The sequence below is a fragment of the Thermobia domestica genome, chromosome 2, assembly GCF_964235325.1.
Source record: "Thermobia domestica chromosome 2, izTheDome1.hap1.1, whole genome shotgun sequence".
NCBI classification, from domain to species: Eukaryota; Metazoa; Arthropoda; class Insecta; order Zygentoma; family Lepismatidae; genus Thermobia; species Thermobia domestica.
Genome location: NC_137455.1, coordinates 84312807 through 84335559, shown reverse-complemented (window position 1 = coordinate 84335559; position 22753 = coordinate 84312807). Strand labels below are relative to the sequence as shown.

The window sequence follows — 22753 nt, the reverse complement described above, 5'->3', positions numbered from 1 at the left end:
TATCCTTCTCCAATAACGAATCCTGGCGACATTGACAAAATATGAATTAAGTTTGATTGGAATTTATAGGCCACTTCAACACTGGCTACGAAAATTTAATGCTGGGTATCTGAGAAAAGCCTATCAAGGTGAGTCAAATGTACTTTCATACTGCTTTCCTGCACAAAGATTACTTTTCCTATTATTAAAATTAATAAGCAAATATCAAATAAATAAAAAAAAAAGTTGCATATATATATATCGCAGCACTGAAATTGTAGGAGTTGCACTGGAAGTAAAACTTAATACTAACGATATGTACTTGACATTCTATATCAAGAGAATCTTTCGATGCATGACGAATTTCTCTATTAGCAGAAATGACGAATGGATGTTTGACAGAACAGCTGCTTACTCTTATGGTCGGTTTATAGCATGTATACGGCGAGGCAGCATTGAACGTAAACATTGTTCGAAGGTGGCTCAATAACTCAACGCAGCAGAATTTCCACTGAGGACAAACGACGTACTGGGAGGTTTAAATGCGACTACGGTGATGAAAACCGGCAGCGAGTTGATACTATTCATGCAGATGGGTGAATCACAGACCGTGAAATTGCTGCAATTCTAAATTATGGATACGGTATGAAAAACTAAATGATTTTTAAGACAAAAGGAACTAAATTCACAGGAATTAATTGGAAAGACAGCAACAATTTTTCATCATTTAAATAGGATGGCTTGCAAAAATTTAACTGATTTTCTCAAAATGCGTGGGAGAGTAACAAGTAATATACCAATAACTTTTTCACATGATCCTACATTTCAAACAATTTTCGAGGGCAACAACTTTCAACAATGAGGTACTGTTCATATTTATGGAAGACCTCGCTACAAGAAAGAAAGAAAAAAAATCGATCAGTTAATTCTTGGTTCGCAATACAGAAGATTGAAGTGTTCTCACAACTTCTATCCATTTTGAATCTAATGAAAAATCTCTCAAAAGTTTGTAAAGACTCATATGATGAATATTTTCTTAAGGTTTTGTAACTGAAGATGGGGGACTTAGGTATATCAATATAATTTTAAGGTAAAATACTCCATGACGTGACCATCTCGCATACCTGAGAAATCTGAAAATTAAAATTCCATTACCGAAGTGATTATTATTATTATTATTATTATTATTATTATTTGTGGAAACAGAGGTATCATTTTCAGCCCAATCAATAAAGACCAAAAGATCAAACTTCACAATTAGGGTAAAACTGATTTTTACTCCATTGATAGACTTTTACACAAGAGTATTTTTACGTAAGTCTCCAAAAATCCTTCAGGAGCTTCCCCACAGCCCTTTCATCTCAAAGCTTCAAGATGACAACATTTACTTAACAGAAATTTTATCTTGACTTTTGTGTGTATGTGTGTGTGTGTTTAGTTATTAAATGGCCTACAATATTGGGTTTCTTATTTGCGCTGTTATATACAGGGTGTCTCAAAAGTCCCCTGACAGGGTAACTTATCAGTGTTATAACAAAATGTAAGACGGCAAACCGTCTCCAAATCTCGTTTTTAATCTGAAGTGAAAGATTTTTTTAAAAATAAATTGGATGAGCCGTTTAGGCTGTACACTCTTTGTGTGTCCAATGTTAAATGAAAATGCAACGTTACCATTTACCTGGACCCACAACATAAGTGAATGGAGTTACTGTCTTTTACGCTAACTTGTCGATGGCCAGCCCTTATTTCAAACAGTAACTTCATTCACTTATATTGTGGGGCCAGGTAAATGGCAACTCGGCATTTTCCTTTAACATTGGGCGCATAAAGAGTGTACAGCCTAAACTAAACGGCTCATTCGATTTAAAAAATTCTTTCATTTTAGATTCAAAACAACATATTTGGAGACGCTTTCCCCTCTTATGTTTTTGTTGTAACTCGGATAATAGAGTTACCCTATGTCAGGGGACTTGAGACGTCCTGTATATATAACGCACCTTTTTTTTTTTTTAATGGTCTACAACTCCAAGCCATCCACGCAATACTTTTTTTTAAAAAAAAAAACTCAGTAAGCTTACTTTCTCACTGTAGGTATTTATTGTTAAGTTAATCGTGTATTTACAATACAATAAAACCCTAGCACCGAACAATTATAAAGATATCGGCATTCTGAATAAATTCATAAACAAGTAAATGTGTATCAATTTGGCCTGATTAACCAAATCTAGCTTATTTTTATTTATATTTTTTTATTTAATTATTTCGTAGCATTTGAATTTTTGTCTCAGTGTGTTGTTTCAAAATTTTCACAACTTTCGGCGTTCAACAAGCTTCTTATTTTTCCCCATGCATTCTATCTTCTTTTTGAATTAGTTTTTATTGTTTGAGAACTTTTCATTTCTGTGGGCAGCTAAAAAAAAATTCCTGACTGAAATACTGTATTTTCCATGAGTTTCGGAATAATTTACAGCATTCCTGACTAGTCTTAATTTACCTCACTTTCAAAATCAGTTTGAACCCTGGCACAAGAAGTTCGTAACAAATATAGAATTATTTTTTTTCTTACTTCATGTTTCTTTAAAACTCAAGATGAACACATTACACTTACCTCGACCAATGATAATGCCGCATTTTGCTGCAGGTACTGTGAATGTAACTTCCTGTTTGTCATTCATTTGGTTAGGTGGTCCCTGCATTCCTCCAGGTCTTCTATCCCAACCACCTGGTCCACCAGGTCCAGGACCATATTCCCCTGGACCTCCACGACCCATTCGATCGAATGGCGGAGGAGGACCACCCCTACCTCGTCCTCTACCCATTTCATTGTCCCGACGCTGAAATATATGAAAAAAAAAAAATAGTACAATTTAGAAGATGGACCATTATTATTACTGCTTATTTCTTGAATATCAACTGCATCCTCTGTAAAGTATCACACTTCAAATTGCGAAAATCTGTAATGTTTACGTCAGTTGCCATGTCATTAGATATATGCAAAATTGGGGAATAGTAGGGTAAGTGGGTGTTCTCCACTACATCCATAATATTTAAAAAATTACTGTATGTAAAAAAATTTGTAGAGCCTGAATCTCGGGGCAAAATTTCTATTCACGGTATTTATATGAACATGAATGTAGCCAAAACATTATAACCATCTGCTAATTTTTTTGAACCAAGACGCGGCTTGACACAAGAGCCACAGGGAACAGCAGAACTTCAAGACTGACCATTCGATCAGTCAGTGTAATGTATGTGAGTAAAATTAGAAAGCTGGAAATATATCAGAGTCTGATAGGGGCAGATTGTGATAACCCAACAGTTGCGAACCAGTATTTCGGAAACAGTGCGACTTGTCGGGTATTCACGAGCTGCAGTGGTTGTCTTCCAAAGGTGGCATAAGAACTGTGAAACTGTGGCACAATTAACAGTACACACTGGACAAAGCAAGAGTGAGAACAGTTCACAGTGCACTGTTAGATACAGGTCTTCACAGCCGACGTCTCATATGTACCAATGTTAACCAGACGGCGCCACCGATATGCCCATCGTCTTTGGACTGCAGACCAACAGCACAACGCTGCATGGTCCGATCAATCACAATACTGCCTTTATCACATCAGAATCCGTTGTCTTCCAGGGGAACAGCTGCTCAAGACGAGCAGAGTAGGATGATTTAATGGTGCCACCATCGACATGACGATTTGGGGAACAATCACATCCATGGGCCCAGTAGGAGTGTGAAGGATATAACGACTCCTACCTATCGCAAGGTTATTGTTGATCACATATACCCGTTCATATCGGCCATATTTCTAGCTGGGAATGGCAATGTTCCTTGTCACAGGGCCAACATTCTTATGAAGTAGCTCGAGAAGCAAAGTGGTAAATTTTAATTACTGCAATAGCTCTTAAATTCATCCCCCAATAACCCAATTGAACACATCTGGGATGTCACTGAACGTCAGATTCGAGCTCATCGGCCCCTCTGAAATTTACAGAAATTAAGTGACCTGTGCGCTCAGATGTGGTGCGCGATGCTTCCAGCCACCCAGAGAGGTCTCGTTGCTTCCATAGCACACACTGCTGCTCTTCTGCGATCGAAAGAAACATATCTGTTATATACGTGGTTATGATGTTCTACTTGGTCAGTACATAAATTTTTACTACGCGACTTACGGTATATTATGGGTGTACCACCATATACCTCTTGGAGAAGGAAAGATTATGAGTACAACAAGTAGTTTTACTGAAACATTGTTAGAAAAGTATGCATTTCCATTTCAAAATAAACGAAAGAAGAAAAAAAGTTAAAAGCCTTCATTCACGATAGTACAATTTCACTTAAGTTAATATCACGTCTCTTCAGTGCACGGTTATATGGGGAGAATCCCAATCATTACTTTGGTTCCTATGAGAATAGTAATCTGAGAATCGAGCTCAGGGTAAGCAGAAGAACGCGTGTTAGGCACAATGGAATTTTCATTATAATACCGGCATTATACACAAAGCCAAATCAAGTACCCTCCCTCGTAATTGAGTGTGTAATTATTAGACATCGCCAGTTCAAGAATCCAAATCTACAAACTTCAATAATAAATTTCCAGAAATAGGCACTCAACAGGAATGACAATTTCTACAAATATCTTGTTAACGACATTATCAAGCATCGAGTACATAAAATGAACGAAAAGTGTCTAGTTCGTTAGTTGGTAATCGAGGGGGTTTAAAAATGTTCGTTCGCTGCGTTTTGTTTTCATTTTTTTTTTTTTTAATTATAATACAGTGAAACCTATGTTGGCCACCATCGGTTCCATTGTAAAGTGGCCAACTTACAGAAAATAAGTGTGATTGGTGTATTTTTAGAATAGAGTTTCTATTATTACTTGATTGTAAAATTTTAATAAGCAACGGCACAACGGATACTTTTATATAATTTATATGGAGTAATCATAACAATACCAGTACTAGAAAAAAATACTAAAATATATTTACCTTTCTCTTCCTGAAAACTAGTCTGGTACACTGAATTATTCGGATTGAAAACACTAACACAAAACCATAAAATCGAAACTTATGTACGCAGTTTATTGAAACTGATATTGTAGCACCGAGTTATCCCGATCGAAAATAGGAAAAGCAAAATTATAAACTGAACAATTTATATGCAGTTTATATGACTTTTTCGACAGTAACAAATATTTGATGTAGATACCTTTTGGAAAGTAGCAACTCAGTTATTAATAAATTTACTCATGGTGATTCATTCTAGACGTATGTCTTATTCTTTTTGGCACATATGCACATTCTAATTTCGTAGTTAACTATCTTTTGTTCATGAGCTACAAGTGCTTCTTTGGAGCGAAAAACGTTTTGAGAAAATCTTAAGGGAATTCATATCTCAAAACCTCCGCTACCTTTCGACAAGCTGTCAGGTTGCCAATAGATAACAATTGAGATGGTTAGCTTTAACCTTGAGAATTTTCCGGAATTACTAAAGCTCCCCACTGATGAAAGGAGCCGATATAGCTAATGGTTTTACAAGAGCAGACAGGGTAAACAAATACGTACAACCATTTCCTGAATTCCTGTACGTGCTTTTCCTTATTCACATCTTCCTTCACCCCTTTTGTCAGGGTAGTGTTTTGGCCATTGACCTCCAAGAACGAATCGTGCGAATCTATGCTTCTCTGTCTCCAATAACAAATACAGAAGGTTTGGCTCTCATATGGAAATATGAAAGAGTTTAGAAAAATAAAATTTATTTTGCGTAGCCAAGATATGCAGGTAAATTTATTATTATCATAATAGGATAAACATTGCTTCAATGCGGCCAACTTCCAAGATAGACAGGTGGCCAACTTACAGAGTAATAAGCAACGAATGTCTTATGGGAAAATGCAGGTTCAAGACGAACCAGGTCACGATAAGCAGGTGGCCAACTTCACAGGTTTTAATGTAGTAATGTTATTGTTATTTAATTCATTGAGGGGGGGGGGGGGACAAGCCTCCCTTACACTGCTAAACTACTTAATTATATTAAGTAGTGTCTTTGCTATCGATGTCTGTTTCACTTGCTTTTTTTCTTTTAATTTAACTTGTTCGTCTTAAGAAATTCAATATAAAGGTGTGTTTATTTCGAAATACTGTATTTGATTTTGTTTGTCAGTGAATTTGAGGTACTGACTTTTTTTTTTTTTTTTTTTTTTTGTATGATTCGTAGTTTTAAAGCATTGTGATTGGTTGCTGACAATGTTATCCAATGTGTATGTTGTATGCGTGCCGTCGTGGTTGTATGAGTCACTCGGTCACGGGATGCAATTAGCATGTGGTTTTTCCTTTTCTTTTTTAATGAGTTGAGACTGGTTGTTTGCATATTGAAATAGTGAGAATCGTATTTTCGAATGAAAATCGATGAAAATTAAAGTCATGTTACAACCTTTCGCAGTGAGTTACTTCGAATTAGATATATGTATATACTTTCCTTTGTATACTAAATTTAGGCATTTTTTTTTCAGCAATATAATTAAATAATCATTGTTTTAGTATTCAGGTAACTGAAATTTTATTTCTTTTAGCGGGATACTAACTAACGAACTTTACCGAAAACGAACTGCGTAAGGCATCAAAAACAAGCCGTTATCGGAGATCACCTCGTGTAACTGAAATTTTACTTATTTTACCAGATATTAACATGAACTTCACCTAAAACTCCTACGCTACCTGAGTAAGGCGTCAAAAATAAGTATCAGAGTATCACCATCTACAGTAACACATATGCATACACATACAAAGTTGCTTTCACCTCCTGACTAAATATGAATTTATTTTGACATTGCTTTAGGCTATAAAAAATAGTTTACCCTCAAAAAATAGAAATACTCTAAATATTGATATACGGATTTAAAAAGAAAAAATAACGAGATCTGTGTTGAAATAATCTTTATGTCCATGCACAAACAAATAAAGTGAGCTACTAGAAAAAGGTTGTAACCTAGCTCAAATTATTAAAAAACTCAGGTTAACGTTGTACGATTTTTTTATTTTCCTGTTAAATTATTTCCCAGTGAGAGCCTCAAACCATTCAACCAATTTTGTGCGTTTTTAAATGGGTGACAATGCCATTGCATTTTTCAGTAGTATCAGCTAAATTATAACTGATCGAAACCATTTAATATCAAAATTCAAGGTTTAATCTCAACGAATCTTGTTCCACTTTCCGTCCAATTCACAGTTACAACACTCACTGCGCTGAGTTCTTAATTTCTACCTTTACAATAAAATAATATTTAGCTCAACTTTCAATTACTAATATTTCCAAATCTTAATAAATAGCTATCAAAATACTACTTTTAACGTTTCAAGAGTCCTACCAATAATTCTGTTTCCTCGACTCTCAGAGTACGGTAGCTCTCAACAGTGTGAAAATACTGCACATGCCAAACATGCACTACTAACTAACATACGGAAAGTCTTAATATTGAAGTTAATGTCAAGTCCTTTTTACTTGCGTAATCTAAATATTGTTGTAATTACCGCTAACCTATGATTTTTTTAAAAAAACATCATACCTTCATCCCACTATATTACGAATATTTACACACTACGAAAAATTAACCAGAACCTCATTTTTATCATCATTGAATTATCATGTGCTATTTTCAACTTGGCCATGAATATGCGTGCATTTCTTGTTGGCTGCTTTCGCAATTACGAGTTTGATTCTTAAACTATGTACAACGGTTGACAATATTTCTCATGGAAGTCCAAAATAAAATAAATGATATAAGCCAGTACAGTCGCTTACTTTCTCCTATTTCTTAATTGAATCGTAAGATTATCACACTGTACATAAACATTTACTAAATATGAACAACACTGTTCTGGAAGTTTATCAAAGTAAAATGTCTCAAAAATATCACTTTTAAGTTACAATAAATTTTTCATTCATGATTTTCCCAAATGATACATCATTTTAGGGCTGTTAGTGAAATAGTAGTAATATGAACGAACTTTTAAAGAACAGCTCTCAGAAATATCCGAGGAAAACAACTCCAACAAAATTACTATAGGATCTCTCCAAGAAATTTTATACGACATTATAGAGTTTTTAATAAAACCTGAATAAATACAGTAGTCCATGAGAAAATTCTTCGAAACTAACTCCCCTATCAATAAGCCATCCTTTACGATTTTTTTTTCTTCTTCTAACTGTAACCAATTGTCAATCTAGCCCTTGTTAAATAATTAATATGAACAAAATCGTTACTGTAGCTCTCGAGAATACAATAGTTTTAGATTTTCACCCACCGGTAAACTAACTTCTCTTACAAGGTACAATCGCGAAGTGTCCCTCGAGGTTTGTGTAAAATTCATTCAAATGCGAAGTTCTCTGCGGCCCAATGTATATTGCACTTATTTTAGCGACCCATACCGCTAATCTGTATATTTATGAGATCTGAAATTCGATCATACACTACTAAATATATGTAATTTACACAATTTATCACTGACGAAATATTCATTGAATGTGCATACATACATTCATTCATACATAGGTTAATACGGAAATGTCATATCTAGATTTACATTAGGCACTTTGACCGTACAGTACTTCCTTGTTATAGTAAAGTGTAACAATCACTCCCAGAACTGTAATAAGATTATGACAACGTAAAGAGTTCGTTTATACCTACAATGTTTTTCCAGTTAGAAACTGTTTTGATTTGTCAACATAAATGTAAGCGTAACTGATATTACTCTGCAATGTCTTATTTGCAAAGTGCCTGGAAGGATTTAAGATGCAATACTTTTCAAACGGTACACGCTACGGTAAAATTCATTACACCAGTTAATTTCCGAGAAAACTGTACATGAATTTCATGTATCACCATTTTCCATTTGAAAAACCGAAAGTTGGATGCAATATGGCGGTCGGGATGGTAACATGCGTCATAGGAGCAGTACTTAATCCAATTTGTTTTCCATATGCCCACATTCATGTCCAGTTACATGTACAGACACTAAAAGAAATTTTGTGTCCAAGCGTTATAGTAGTGTATGAACTCCGGATATATGAAGGCCCATAAATGCAAAAATTACCAATATGAGCCGCTAAAATTAGTAAAATTCACACTGGGCGCGGAGAACTTTGCATTTAAATCAGTTTTACACGAATCCCTAGGGAACACTTCGCGAATGTACCTTGTTAGAATAATAAATTATATTTTGAAGCGTTGTGCTAATTGTAATCCATTACAATATTTACTTCTCTTCTATTATTCTAATAGAAAGTTTTAACAGTGCATTCCTTAACCCATTCACTTTTGGGTTAGGAAGGAAATCAAGACAAAGCTCCTATAGTACTCCATGAGGACTACTAGTTTAAAATACGGTGTCGATACGATGAAAGGCAGACCATAGGTCTACAAATACGGATACATAAACTTCAAATTCTACTTGTCTTCGTCACAAGACTTTCTTGAATCATATCGTCGTCACGGAAAACAAAGTAGTTTAAATGTGTCGAACATACAGAAAGTGAACAACAGTCTCTAGTTACAGAGAAAGGAATCCAGTATGCTGAGCAGAAATCGAAAGTTAGTAAGAATACAAACGTTATTACACGTATATCGGGTTACAATTAAACTGCTTTCCTGTAAAAATGTACATGTTTTGGCTTCATCGCATAGAATTCTTGTCTAAATTCAAACAACTTCGAATTACATGTGTCGGAAATTTAATAGTGGCACTTTTAATTCCTACCAATATAAAGGAAATACTTGCATGAAACTTCTCCAGTCCTTCATTAAGGAAATCGACGTGGAAGTCCTAGTATTATTACTGTAGCAGTGCCTGTTGTGTTTATTCTGACGGTGCGATCTACTTATTGCACACAGAATCTCGAAATCACTTGGAAGTGAATCTCACGAAGTGCTTCCTTTTATGTTTGGGATTACATCAAAATCACAATGGTTTAAATCTCTGCCCTGTGTTTCTTATTCTCCTTATGATTATGAATTAATACCAAAAATGAGGGAATTACTTCATGATATTTGCTTAATGAGATTCTGCATTCAACAAGCCACTCTGTCAGAATTAATAGAACAGCTCAGTTGATCTTGAGTTTAACGTCCTTGCAGCAGCGAGGTTATATGAGACGGGTCAATAGAACAGATGCTGCTACAAGAACACTAGGACTTCCACATCGCTAGCAATTAACTGAGAAAGCTGACGACTTCATTGAAGGTGACTAGAAGTTTCACGCAAGTTATATTTTGTATCAGTAGTAAGTAACTGCTATAGAGCGTCCCACCCTTAGATTGCAGTACAGGAGTAAATGGCAATGCTTTTCCTTATGCCCATTGTTGCCAAACTTAGCCTGAATTTTAGAAATAGTTTCTTTTACTAGGTATGAATAAATTATTGTAGAACATTGTATTCTCTATCAAATAATCTGCTTTTCTCACATCGAGAAGAATTTTCAAGTATTGAAATACATTGAAAGAGTGAAATCTTGCTAATGGGAAATTCTAACGTCGCGTTAAATATATCACGTCATAAGTTCGGAACTCTAAGAGATACAACGTTGAAACTTATACAGCTATTAACACCATATTTGGTGCCAATGTTGGAAAAGTTTCCATTCAAAAAAACTTTTTGAATTTTAAAATAAAAAATAAAATGTAAGAGAAAGTGCGTATACTATTGCAATGCAATATCTAAAAAGTTGACTAGTGAGAAACTTTTTTATTTTTCAGGTTAGATGGGGGTGCAAAGCGAGAAAAATATTGAGAAAGGATTGAAGTTATTTTTAAAACAAATTGCAGGTCAATATCTTTCTTTATTTAGGTTTTATGACTTTTAGTGTTAAGAGTCAACTTTCCAAAGCACGCGCATCTGACCAGAAGAAAGGCAGTGACAAATCTTGCCAATGCTATTTTCCTTATAATGTTTGTTTTAAAGCTACTGATGTAGAGAATTGTGCTATACCGATGAATGTTTACTGTTGATGCTATGCGAGCACGAATCTACTGCTTAACGGAAGCATATTCGCAAAATCGAATCCTGGACCTCACCTACGATAAACATTGCGTCAACTCCACTCAATCTTACGTTCCAACTTACTTCGCTTGTTTTCCTTGAGTTGCACGCATGCAAGCACGTACACACACAGACACACAGACACACACACACACACACATATATATATATATATATAGATATATATAGATAATATAACAAATATCTATTATTAATAAAGCTCCTCATTCCTGGTGATAAAAAGCTATTAGTTTTGTAATTGATTCATTATGGTTCGCATGTAGTTCTTAATGCTGTTTCAGATGCTGACAATTTTGACAATAAAAGTTGGTTTCGTTTGCAATTCCACTTCTCTTATTTACTTTGAATACACAGATGAAAATGACAAAAGCGTTCATAACAAATAACTTTATGAGCTCACAAAGCAGAATGAAAGGCCTCTTTATTCTCCCCCCCATGCTTCTTTAGGAAGCAGGGTTTGATAATTCTGTTTAGTTTTGTTTCCTCGCCCAATGATTTGTATCTTGTTGGCTGTCACTATACGTGATTTAAAGTCACAACTTGCGCGTTTGTTTAGAACGGATATAATGGGGTTTATTTTCATTCTTCTTCTGTTTCCAGACTAATATTGTGTGTCTGAGGTGTCAGAAGTGAGTATAGAAACTAGGAGGTTCAGTTCCTATTCACCATGGCATATGTCATCATCATCATCATATTTTATTGGCAGATCACTTGCTGCAACTCAGAAGCTTCAATGATCCACGGTCTTCGGTTAACTTCGTCTTCACGCATGATTTTTCTATTTTGATATCGTCCAGTAATTGTAGTCTCTTTTCGTCCCCTCCCTCTTTTTCCTGCCACCATACCCTCTAGCACGTCCTTCATAATACAGTTTTAAACATCGGAAGTGGGGAGAAGCCGCCTTCACAATATACTTTATGTAACTCGTTTGACAAACGGAATTGGATTAGTGGATATTTTGCGTACACAGACGAATGAGCGTTCTGGTACATCACATTTTCTCGTCACTTATCACTATCACCCTACTCCAGTTTTCACTCTTATCCAACTTCAGTAGCAGTATCTTACCCATTGCTATTCCTTAGTTTTCCGCACAATCGGTGCAGGAAATTTCTGTTTAGAGCTGTTTAGCCTGCCATTTATTTCAATCATATGTTTTCTATTCGTTTCATATGTTCTCTCGATTTCGTATTGCTTTCATCAAAATTGTTAGACTGTTATTTCGTACCCTCCAATTCGCCGTTCTAAATGAATTTGCGCGATTGGAATGACAAAAGAGTTGAAAATATATGAATTTAAGAAGGATTTATTTACAGACTCATCACTCTTTCTTTCTTGTTCTTTCTTCGAAACAAAACATACGGCGGAAGAAATGTGGCAACAGCGCGCTCCATTTACTCTGTACTGCAATCTAAGAGTGGGACGCTCTATAGTACCAAATTTCCACCCCACGTACTTGTAACTGAATATATTTGTTTTCCTTGCAAACCATAAATTTGGTTAAATGTGTTTCTAACATTACACTCAAAAGTGAACATCCGTTGTCCCGTGTTGCTTTCTAGTTGTGGGGCTAATTAGCGTAATCTAGTTACTTTCCCCAAGATCTGCTCTTTTCTAGCTAGTACTACTGATGTTCATAAATAACACGAGCTTTACGTTGTACTATAAGATTTTGTTCGTAAACCCCTTTTTAGCACTGAGGCTGCATCAGACGTAGACTCATAGCTTAAGAGCCTGACTTACTAAAAATAATACAAGATTTACCATTTTTTCTTTTACTTGTTTATTATGAGTGAAAGGAGATAATGAAATGCCACTTACCACAATCATAGATAATGTTATTCTTTATATATATATATATAAAAAAAAAAAACCCTGAAGAATGTTCAGAGTTGCCATCCATAGAAATAACAATGTTGCCAGAATTACAACGCCCCTAAAGTGTAAGTTAAGGCTAAGAATAGAGGAACGATCTCAACTGCATTTAGTTACTTGTTGTTTTGGTTTCCTGTGAACTACTTTTCAAATAACATTATTATTTAGCTTTAATTGATAACTGTGTTAAAACTATTTTGTTTATTACAAACTAAATACAACTATTATTTAAAAAGTTGTTCACAGGAAACCAGAACATAATAATGCGTAACCAATTGCAGTTGAGTGTTCTAGTCGCTGCCTTACATTTTAGGAGCGTTGTTATTCTGGCAACACTAATTTCTGTGGATGGGAACACTGAAAATTCTTGAGGTTCATATTTTCTTTTGTAGAATAACATTATCTATGATTGAGGTAAGTTGCATTTCATTATCTCCTTTCACTTATGAGAAACAAGCAAAAGAAATATGGTAAATTTTGTATTACTTTTATTAAGACAGGCTCTTAACGTCCAATTAAGCTCATGATGGAAATCGAATCAGATCTCCGTGCACAACGCATACACTAACTATAGATACAAAGGAAATCATCTAGAAAGAAAGGAATTAAAAACAATGAAATGTCAAACAACACGAAACACAAAGAGAAGTTTCCTATTCAATTGAGAGGGAGGTAATCAGTTCCAGGCAAATCTTTTGTAATCAGAAAGAGAGAGAGAGAGAGAGAGAGAGAGAGAAAATAGTGGGGGGAGGGAGGGAGAGAGGCTTATCACAGGAACGAGAACAATGCAAGTGCACATATTTGTCGAGAAACTTGTGCAGGTTTCAATATGCTCCAAGGAGTTGTCGAACGGTAGTTAACTATACTACACGCTGCGCAATACTTTTCAAGCATAGAGGAGAGGGCTGTAACCAAGTTCTGTAAAATTAGCTGAAACCTTGTTACAAAACGATTACAGGAATAAAGCCTTGACTAAAACGATATTTTGGTGGCACAAACTTTTTCATGAAGACAAAGCGTCTTAGGGCAAAAACGAGAACATAGAACGTCCAATAACAACAAAGAAATAAGAATATTGTGGTCTCATGAAGAACCTTTGTCATAAGCATCTGCACTTCCATGAAACTAGCAGTATACTTGTCATCAATAAGGAAACCATTAGGCAATCATCCATAATGGAAACTGGAAGGAAGCTGTGCGATTATTCAAATATGTACACGGATTACCTGAGTTCAAGTTCTTTCTAAAACTGGACCTTCCCAATTTCCATGTGTCTACACACGGAGTTGTATTAAAGGTTCACATGCAGACATCAGTCAATTTTGTTTCTCGTTCTTAATATCGATCTACCTATAAGGTTTCATTCAGCACGAATCTGATCTAATGAAAGACATTCACACCCCATTCTAGCATTTGCTGCACTACTGTGCGAACCTTAGATCTGTTCAAGTGGAATCGAAATGAAATGAAGTGAAATCTGAGTTTTACGTCCCATAATTATGCCGGTGAGGCTAAAGGAGAGTGTGATGAGTAATGAATGAAATGGTGGAATAAAGAAAGTGGGAGGAAACGGGAGAACCCCGAGGAAACCCACGCACACGGTGTTTGTCCACCACAATCAAGTGGAATCGAATAATGCAACTTCTATGAAGAGGTCATGAAGCGACTCCTCCAGCTAATGACCAGAGTAAAATCACAATCAGGTTCGGCAAATTCGAGTTTTCACAGCAATAATTCTCACACAACTATAGCACTATCAAACTGTTTTTGACCCTACTTTCAAAAAGATCCTCTCACTCATCACCCACTGTATTTCTAGATTTGACTTACTTCAATAGACTACCTAGTTATATCATAAATACTGTCACAAGTTTGAATGTGAATAACACAGAGTATTAACACCAAGGCAATTTATTTTGGTCATGTTTTACATTGATATGTTGTACACCTGACGCACGAATCATTTTTCGAAATTTCCCCCCTTGGCCTTGATGCAGGAACGAAGTCTTTCCGGCCACTGGTCAATGGCATTACGCACCACGTCCATGGGAAAATTGTTCACTGCTCGGGTTAAGGATTGTTTCAGACTGTCGACAGATGGATGACGTTTATGGCAGACCTTTCCCTGAAGGGCTGCCCCCTGCCCAAAGTTTGTAGTCCAACGGGTTACGGTCCGGGCTGCTAGAAGGCCAATCAGCGGTAGAAATGATGTCTGGGACATTCCGTGCAAGCCAGTCTTGGGTTCTTTTTGCTTTGTGGCCTGGAGGGGAATTCTGCTGGACGGTTCACCTTTCTCCAGGTAACATGGTAGCAGACAGTGGTTTCACTATAGGTGTTAGCACTGTGTCCGTGTACACCTTGGCAGATGTTTTAACACCATGTTCGCAACAATGCTGCTGGGTTGTGCCTGAGTAGCTCACTCCCCACCAAACCATCAGTAAGGCAGGATGATAGCCCTCTGAACCCTTGGAGCTGCCTCAGCAGCTGCAGTAGAAGACGTGGCATGCACAGGACATTTTGGGCGTTGTAGGCCTGCTCAATTGTGAACACCTTTTCGTCAGTGAACAGAATCTTTCTGTGCAGATTGTTGGCGTAATGCCGTAACAGTCTCTTTGATTTAAGGACCCTCTGCAACATTAATGTTTCGGTAAGTGACCAGTTCGCCTCATACGCCCGTAGATGTAGGTCACTCCTGAGCACACGAGACATGGAACTGCTGCTGATGTTCATCTCAGCAGCTATCACACTGTGTTCGAACAGGATTTCTCCGAATCCTTGCTGCGACTGCTTTCTGGACCTGCGGGGTTCGTACCGTTCGTGGTCTGCAACTCCTTACGCGGTCAGCTGCCGTTCCAGTCTCGGTGTATCGCTGTATGGCACGATACACTAATCTCTTGCTTATTTGTAGGAGTTTCAGGAGGTTGAAAATCTCACCTGCTGTCTTCCCGACCTTGTATACTGCTACACGATTTCCGTAAGCGCCCCACTCCATCAGAACTAAGTACAATATCAACGTATGTCATGAAAAGTCAAACACACACTACATGCATCTTCCGCTTTATACATAGATGGCAGCACTGTGCCACTCCGAATGCCTACATCGCCATTCCAAACTTTGTGACAGTAATTATGATATAACTACGAATTCCAATTTTTTAAGTTCAAACTCCACCTCAACCCGAGTGCTGAACATTTGGATAAGGGAACTGAAAAGCATATATATAAAAAGACTTCCAGTCGATATACCAATGTGCACAGTGGAGCATAAAGACTAGGTAAACGTAAAAAGCTGAAGGGGCATCACGTCGCAAATCCTGTCCTATATTTTATTTGAAAACCTGGTAGGATTCCATCTTCCAACCTAAAAACGTAGGTTTACAGATTGCCAGGGTAAAGCAGTAAGTTTACTCTATATATGGTTTCTATCCTGGCCTGTTAGCTCCACGAACCTAAGATCAAGCATTCATTGTAACATGCTCGATATGTATCACAGGCACCATGCTGAGATCAATAGGACCTACTACCCACCTTCTTGTGCACGCCAATGTGTTTTCACACATATATATATTTAGTTTAAACAGTTCCTACAGGAATTGGTTTATCTCGAAATATAAAAGCACTTCCAGGTGACAATAGCGGGAACGAAAGTGATTTTTGATCTACAATGACCACTGAAGCCAATGTTTTATAGATGAAAGCAAAATATCGTCTCGCTTAAGAATGTGCATATCCCATCCACCGCGTGGTGATACCTGAAGGTAGTTGCGGCGAAACTACTACTGCCTCGTCTTCGCCTTGTGAACTGCTGCTGAGTCCTGCTGGAACACACAAGTATTTCTGAACACACTAGCGCAAAGGGGTTTCACCATCTTGTCGAGAATGTCTTGGTACACTTTGGTCCAAGTTTTCACTTTTTTTTTTTTTTTTTTTTTTTTGCAAAAATGTATGTCAGTGAAACCTAGTTACGACATACTCAGCTCAACCATCATTGATGCAAGGTGATGGCCTCGCTGAATTCGGGAACTTGTTGAGGTTCAACAAACTTCTCATCTGTAAACAAAATTTGTCACTGCTGCAGGATCGCCTTTGATTTGTCACGTCACACACTCATCAAGCGCTGACTTAACCGCTGTTCTGTCTTGCGACAGGCATGTAGTCCTAGGTCTTCGTTGCTCACCCTTATCATTGAAGCACGCGACATGTTCATTTGCAGGGCTATGTTTCTGCATACGGATCAGATTTCAAACTATTCTTCTCTAATGGCACCTGGTGTACTGACGGAACGAGATCTACCAGCGAGAAGCTTATCCTTGATAAACGATGTTTCGATGTTTATATCACTGTACGAATTTCTGTGTAATGTTCAGTTTCTGCAGTAACTTAAATATGGTTGTCGGTGGGTGTTTGCACTTGTGTACGCCCAAAACTGTAACGCGATGTTGTTTCTTTCCTTATTCCATCTTCACTCTGCACGAAACAAAGGACAATAATGGTGTTTTAAGTTCAACCAACCTTAGTTTCACAACAATGCTAATTGTTTCATACATCATTTCTTACTGGTATTTTTCGTACTTGTTGGGACAAAACTTGACAAGTTTATGTATAAAGAAAATGAAAATTCTTCTCAAACGAAATAAAGAACAAAATTTAGAATGTGTTGCTACAACGGATTAACATGCAAACCTGAGTGTCCGCGAGTTCTTCCTAAATCACTGAGGTACTCGATAACCCTAGAAAGTTAATGGCTTTTGCGCCTTTTCCAAGGTTCTAGCGTAATAAAATATATGAATGTTTTTCGAATGACAAATTTATCATATGTCTCACAGGCATATAAATCACCCCTTATTAATAATGGACAATCGTAGGCTCGAGAGCATGTGGGGGAAATAATTACTCCAAAAGAATTTAGTTATTGTCAGGTAGTTTACTGTTATTTGTGGTCTTAACCCTAGGAACACCAAGGTGTTTTGGCTTAAGCCCCCTCTCCCATGGTCTTCCTAGAGTTAATGTTTGTTAAGCGATGCTGGCCACAAGGACTAAACCAAATGTCAGAGATAAAGTGTAGCGTATTGTGAAAGCATCCTGCATTAGTTATTTGAACAAGATTTAAGGACACATGTTATTGGTGTGTAGGCACAGCTACTAGCCTATCAATAAGAAAATGGTAGAAGCTATGCGCCTTCCTAAGAACATTTTCATTTATATAATAAGAGTTGGCCTAACAACTACAAACCTGTACAATTGCAGATTTTTTATTTCCTCTAGAAACACTTTTGCTAAGAGAACACGATTTGCAAAGAGAAAGAAAAATGAAACCATGTAAATAAGCATACAGATTGTACAGAATGTTGTATACGTATCCACGTAACAAAAGTAAATTGCCAATTGCTTCGTAGTCACGCGTTATTAAGTGAGGGGGGATACGAATTTCTTTAATTTTTTTCGAATCTAATCTGGTTTGAATAACAAATTTAGTTTGAAAGAATATGTACTATTTTTTTTCAATATCGATATTCTTCATTCTACAGTAGTATATGTCAACTGGCCACCCATCTGAAAATCCTTGTACACTTATCCACACAAATCCAACAGGTATGGCAAATTGTTCAACTAAGATCTTTACTTTTTTTTTTTTTTAACGTACGGGGGTTAGCTTGTTACATGCTGCAGGATTGTGATATTAGAAAACTAGACCTTCTATGTAGTGGACGACAAAGCGAAATGGAAAGTTTTAGGATCTACATTCATTCTGGTTGGTTAATATGCAACGACGGGATTCTAGCTAGAGATGAAGCAGAGTAAGGGGAAAAAGATAGTTTGTAAGCCGTGAAAAGCTTTTACGTAGAAAATGTCGCATGCTAAAAATCTGATGTACACGAGAATTTGAGTTCATGTACACAAACGTATTAAGGAGATGCCTGCGAATATTTAGGTTTACAAGATTAAGGTAGTTAATTGTAATACTATGGTTCGATAGGAAAGACACCACGAAAAAGAAAAATTGAAATTTAACTTCCCATGACAATGTCCTTCAGGCTAAAGGAGTCAAATGATTAATGAAAGTAAATGATTGTGAAATCATTTTTTTTATACTCTCAACGGAGAGAGGAGAAACTACAGTCTAGTAGATTCAGAGAAATCGAAAGCTGTATATGAAGATGTGCCGCCTATAAAGGCAGGATTGGATGAATTCAACGTAACAATGTAATCTTACCTGTTTCTATGCACGCAAAGAAATCAAAATTCGATGGGAGGAAACCATCCTAATGCGGAATGTAAATCAAGAATGAAGAAAACTCGTAGGTAATACACATCAATAATCAAAATAGAATAAAGTAAAGAACAAGAGACAGAAACGCGAATTTAATGAAAATCAGTACGGATCGATAGGCTAATGAATACATGGTTAGAACAAGGAGATTCAAATTTAGAGATATTGGGGAGTAGAAATTATGTAGAAAACTTGGAAAAGTATAGTGAAAGAAAAATGGAATAAACATCAGCTCATTCCGTAAGTAATGCAGTTCTTTCAATGACCGCTGCAATGACGACACCTGACAAATTGTAAAATAGACGGCACGTGCCATATAGAGAATTTCATTGTGCAGCAGTGTGTAGAAGAATGGTCTACTCCAAGTTTTAGAATTGTGGCTTTTATTTGGCAATGTCGAATTGACCATATACAGCATGTCATGCTGTATGAATTTCACCAGGAATACTCAGCCAGTGGAGCGGCACGAAGCATCAATGATGCATATGGTAGAAATGTGCGGAAATGCCAGCCAAAGGTTTCGGTCTGACAGCAAGCCTCACCGAGTCATGAGAAGAGAGATTTGTGCAGCTGGACAAAGATGCCCTGTGACAGGAGTGGAAGCAAATGCAATGCAAACGGTTGAAGAACTGGCCAGCAAACTCCATGTAATTAATTCAACTACTGCATGTAATTAATTCAACAACTCAGTCACTGCAGGACCTTGGGTAAGTTTTGTAAATCGGAAAATGGGCATCCATGCGTTAATGCCTCAATAAGCAGCAACGAGTGAACACATGCAGTTCCCTGTTCATCAAATACACAGATGTGAGCCATTTCTGGGCAGACCGGTAACCGGGGATGAAAAGTTGGCCCTTTACCATATTACACACAAACGTCACTGGGTACCTAGAGTGGGGATGCAGGAACTGTGCCAAAATAGGACTTTCACCTCTGCAATGTAATGAATGAATGGTAGAATATCTATGGGATAATTCATTTTGAGCGCTTGCCACGTAACCAGATGTTTACTATCAGCAGTTTGAACGTTTACGTACGGCGTAATTTGAGCAACTTCCTGCTGTTGACATCGCAAGGGTAATGAACACGGGATACACGTAAAGAAAGACTGTGCTAAGATGGAGGAATTTGGCTGGGAGAGTTTTCACTTCACCTATCTTGCACCAGACTACGTCCAGTTTCTTTCGCAGCCTGCGAAATCACTCTTCCGGGAAAACAATACAAGATTAGGATGACTTGCAACAAATAGTGAAACAGTGATTTGAATGAAACTTTGCATACTTGTAGATCAAAAAAATAAAGTAACGAAAATTAACATAGAATAAAAGTTCTCTGAGATCATGGTTTCAAGTGTTTTTTCTCCCAGCGTCTAATGCAAAGTCCATTTTGTTATTACATTCGTAATAGTCACAATTCAACTTTTGAACCTATTTTTACGAACAAAAGGGTGCCTCAAAATAGAAACATTCTGCAGGAACAACTGGCAGGATTCAGTCTCTTGATGTGTTTCTCTTTAGGCCGTGAAAAACTTCGAGGCGTTTTTCTGATACTGTCCCCCAACTACAACAAGGATTTAGATTTCTGGGCTTTCGGCATCTAAGACCATTTAGCCCTTCACATTTTGAGGGATCACGTCCCTCGGCGAGCACACAATCCGGGGAAAGGGAAGGAAGGAAGCGGCCTGTACCACCCCGGCATTTGCCTGGTGTGAATGAGGAAAACCCAGGAAAACTTTCTTCGGGGTGGCTGGCCTTAAAACGGGAATCGAACCCGGGACCGCTCGCACCGAAGGCGAGAGCGTTAGCGACTACGCTACGCGGGGCCACACTACAACAAATTTACATCTCCGTAATAATATAATTAAGATCCAATTACTGATTTGTAATCAGTTTTCTTTCCCCACATTTGCAAACCTTAAATACGCGTAGTACGAAAACAATTTTTAAAAAAAAAAAAAAAAAGATACCTGTGTTTGAAAATTCTATAGCATTTTATTTCAAAGATTGTGCTGCATTTTATAATTTGTGCACAGTTATTGCCGTAATAAGATGTGCGTGGTGTAAACAATGTTTATGCATCACTTTTTTTTTTTTTTTTTTTTAAATCGAAATATTACTGTTAAACGTTTTTAAATTCATAATTATAACACAGTATATGAAGTTCTGACATAGTGAGAAGCGGGGAGACCTACTTTAATCAAACATCCCATTAAAATATGTACACAAAGGGGTTCCAAATCGGTTTGCAACCTGCTCGCAGTAACCCCTACCAACTATAATTGTTCTTGGCTAACTGCAGAGCATTTCAAACCAGATTTTTTGTAATTGCAATCGTTATGCTGCATCCGCCATTTTGAATTTTGTAATTTTAACGTCAGATTCTGAATCAATTGTCCTAAACTCTCCCCCCCCCCCTTAAGGCAGTATGTTTTCTTCTACATTAGATGATTGTTTTCTGGTATGCTTGGAGACTACCCGTAACGTTTAAAGGGTGGTTTCTACCCTTAAACCCGCACCATTGCATTTTTTTTAACGTGTTACTCACTTTTCGCTGTTCTAAAAGTATGTAAAATTTCGTTCAAATCGGCAGGTTACATTTTCGAAACCATCCTTATCAGTTGTAAGCTACTGAAAAATTCACAAAAATTAATTTTTGAAGCTCCGTAACTTAATTATGGGACAATTAAAGCGGTTCGATGAAAAAAAAAAAAAAAAAAAAAAAAAAAAAAAAAAAAAAAACTTAAAAGCACTTCAAACTAAATATCCACATTCGCAAATTGTGGCCCCTACACAATGGATTTTCGAAATTAGCAACTGCTGAGAATTCTTCATATCCGGTCTGATCGCTTAAAATGCAGTGTGTAAGTACGGTACAGTTTCAAATAACTATTGCTGTAGCTTATTGAGGACAGTTACTTTTCTGCAAAGACGTAACATATTTCATCGGATTTTACTTTATTTTTCCAGTTTAATCGCACGACACCCAAGAGAGCACGAACTCATTAAAAATGAATGCCAATGTTTTTACTTTTTAATTACACTTACATTGACTGAAGCCCTATTAACATCCTACTTCATTAACATTCATTATTTTCGTTTAACTGAAAAAACTATCCAAAATAATTAATCCTAAACTGGCTACTCAAAGGGACATACTTCGTTACTTCTCAGTATGTGTACTATTCACCACCTTCTGGCTACTGTTTTGCTAAATATATATACAAGGTGGCCCAAAATCTACCTATTGAAATTAAATGTCAATATCTAGACCAGGGTTGGCAAAAACCATGGTTTTTATTGAAAAGACCAAAACACCATTTTTTTTTTTTTTTTTTAATTTTGGTTTAAACCTTTTTGCTGTTGTTGCTGTTTAAACCAGATTTTTTGATTTAAATAATTTGCTCTATATATTTATATCACATATGGACAGAAATAAGTTTGTTTCGCCTTGGTATTATGCAACAACCGGGTTATGCTGGAAAGTGTCACATAACCTTATAGCGGAATCCAAACAGTTTCTCGACTTAAATCCGAAAGAAATTGTCCTCCATTTGGACTCGAAACCGGG

The 22753-nt window shown here is 36.8% G+C and overlaps 1 protein-coding gene across 11 annotated transcripts in view; it reads right to left on the bottom strand.

The window, feature by feature from the left end:
- Positions 1 to 22753, bottom strand: part of Psi (P-element somatic inhibitor) — a 146531-nt gene that overhangs the window by 51823 nt on the left and 71955 nt on the right. For all 11 annotated transcript variants that reach the window (XR_014128785.1, XM_081743371.1, XM_081743417.1 and 8 more), the window contains one exon: positions 2588 to 2813. Coding sequence is in view for 10 of the 11 variants with exons in the window: in XM_081743371.1 (XP_081599497.1) it covers positions 2588 to 2813 (226 nt within the window). In the remaining variant the exon portion in view is untranslated. The remainder of the gene's footprint in view (positions 1 to 2587; positions 2814 to 22753) is intronic.